This window comes from Aplidium turbinatum, chromosome 18 (genome assembly GCF_918807975.1).
Source record: "Aplidium turbinatum chromosome 18, kaAplTurb1.1, whole genome shotgun sequence".
Taxonomy (NCBI): domain Eukaryota; kingdom Metazoa; phylum Chordata; class Ascidiacea; order Aplousobranchia; family Polyclinidae; genus Aplidium; species Aplidium turbinatum.
In genome coordinates, this window is record NC_137489.1 from 4,423,975 (window position 1) to 4,426,047 (window position 2,073).

Sequence of the window (2,073 nt, forward strand, 5' to 3'; positions counted from 1 at the left end):
TCAGATTGTTGCAAAAAAAATCAGAAGTCGTATTAATTGGTGCGGGTTGATTTTTCGATTGTTGATTTAATGTGTTTCTATTACTGCTTCTGTATCGCAATCCGCTTTGTATCATAATTTTGAAAGCTATTGGTTCAACAAAACTTGTGAAATACCGTAGCGCAAGAGTTTGGCATCCTTGTAAAAGTTGAAAATCACTGCATTACACCATCACTGTGAAAAATAAAACTTGTATGGTGAACTTTTATTTACATTATTTCAGTACAAAAAGCGACGAAAGCCTTATTACTCATTTCGATTGATTTTGTCGAACAACAATACTTTGAAAGGTAATATACGTGAACTATTTCCCTTAAAACCTTTTTCGTTTTGCTGCAAATCATCAAAAACAAAAGAAACAAACTATAGAAAGTTCTCAAATTGCTAATTTATCAGCGAACCTAACTCTAATAAAAAAGCCTATTTTACTTTTTCTCTGCCAAAAATTATAAACTACTTATAATACACGTTTGCTTTATTTTTTCGACCAGCAATGCTTGTCGTTTCAGTATCTGTAGCCTACTTCTTGGCTGTTTTTAATCTTGGCAAGGTTTAGTGTTACAGCTTCGTTTTGACACTGTTTTTCCTGTACATGGATCTTTCCCACATTTTCCTTTAAACACCATCTTCCGACGGATCTCTTGAAGTCCTCCTCCGCACTCAGCTGAGCAAGATCCATGTTTCTTCCAAGGATGCCAACGACATTCTTCTGGACAGCATCGCATATTGCAAGCTCTTGTTCCTGGTAAAATACATTTTCCACATTTTCCTTCTCGCTTTGTCACCACAGGGACCTTATGTCCTCCTCCGCAAGGTTTTGAACAAGGAGTCCACTTCCATTTGCATTTATGTCTTTCATGGGCGCAAGGCTGATTTGGTTTTTGTTTCCTCCAGCTGAAAATTCAATAAAATAATGTTGAAATACCATAACTATGCGTCAAACTTCTTTGTTTTATAAAACAGATTTTAGTCAGTTGTTTAATAACTTCTTTGTTCAAAGTAAACACAACCTTTTTATGACGTTAAATTGGTACGGTACATTTAACTGAATCAGCAGTTGCATAACCTACGTGTTGCCCAAGGTACAAGCTATTGGAAAAAGTCTCACTATTTTTAATGATTTTCAATGTAGGACATCAATGTCCAAGATTTTTTAACAAATTCATAAAACAACATATTTAACCAAAACACAGCTAAGATTTTACCATAATGTCACAAAAGATTGCCAACTTATACATGCACGTTAAAAAAGTTAAAAAGAGCATTATTGAACGACTGGTTAGTTTACTGGGTTTGTCCTGTAATAACTTTTAACATGACAGAAATCTGAACTAGGCGTTGGCGCTGCAAAAAGAAAGTAATGCTTATTTTGCATTTTGGGACAATGACATCATATTCGTAAATCAAATCGTGAGCAGGCCTACTTTAAAAACCCTGCTCCTCACTTTCACTTCAGTTAGCCCATTACATCAAACAAACACTGACAAGTTTTGAAAACTATCATCGGATCATTCTTTTCTGAAACTATCTGCAAGATACAAAATTCAACTTACAAAACTCCGTATGTAGGTAGAATCAGAAAGATTAGCAGAAACGAGAGCAGCAACACAGAACGGGACGAAGATGGGGTCATTATCAAGAAGAAAGCTTTAATTTAATTTGCAGAGTAATTTTTTCACTTATTCAAATTTTAAATTCTGAAAAGTATAATTATTAACCAATTGTGGGTAAAAATGCTATATTATCTGAGTGAAATCGATTTTTGCCCAATAAGAAATGCCAGAAAGGCTACATCGTTGTGCTAACCTCACTATTAAAAGCGATGCATCACAAAAAGAAAGCAGTAGCCTCATGCACGGCCTTGATATGGTATAGTTGTATACGCAAAAAATCTTTAGCCTAATGCTTCAATTTTTTCAGCTTACTATATTTCTATACTCATAGATACATTTATCTTGCTGTTTTTAATGACGACATAACAACGTTTAGATTTAGACGGAGCGATCTTCCGGGTGCCAGCACAGCCGTCGAGAC

The 2,073-nt window shown here is 35.0% G+C and overlaps 1 protein-coding gene across 1 annotated transcript; it reads right to left on the reverse strand.

The window, feature by feature from the left end:
- Positions 1-241: 241 nt before the first annotated feature.
- Positions 242-1,732, reverse strand: LOC145787965 (semaphorin-5A-like). Its single transcript, XM_082599803.1, has 2 exons — positions 1,593-1,732; positions 242-933 (listed from the first exon to the last, which is right to left on the reverse strand). Exons 1-2 carry the CDS (start codon positions 1,670-1,672, stop codon positions 576-578), a joined length of 438 nt encoding a protein of 145 aa, XP_082455929.1. The 5' UTR covers positions 1,673-1,732; the 3' UTR covers positions 242-575.
- Between the last annotated feature and the right edge of the window lie 341 nt (positions 1,733-2,073).

Coding starts and splice junctions, on each gene's coding strand:
- LOC145787965 (XM_082599803.1), bottom strand. CDS start 1,672: ATGACCCCATCTTCGTCCCGTTCTGTGTTGCTGCTCTCGTTTCTGCTA. Junction 934..1,592: donor CTACCTACATACGGAGTTTT/GTAAGTTGAATT, acceptor TTGAATTTTCAG/CTGGAGGAAACAAAAACCAA.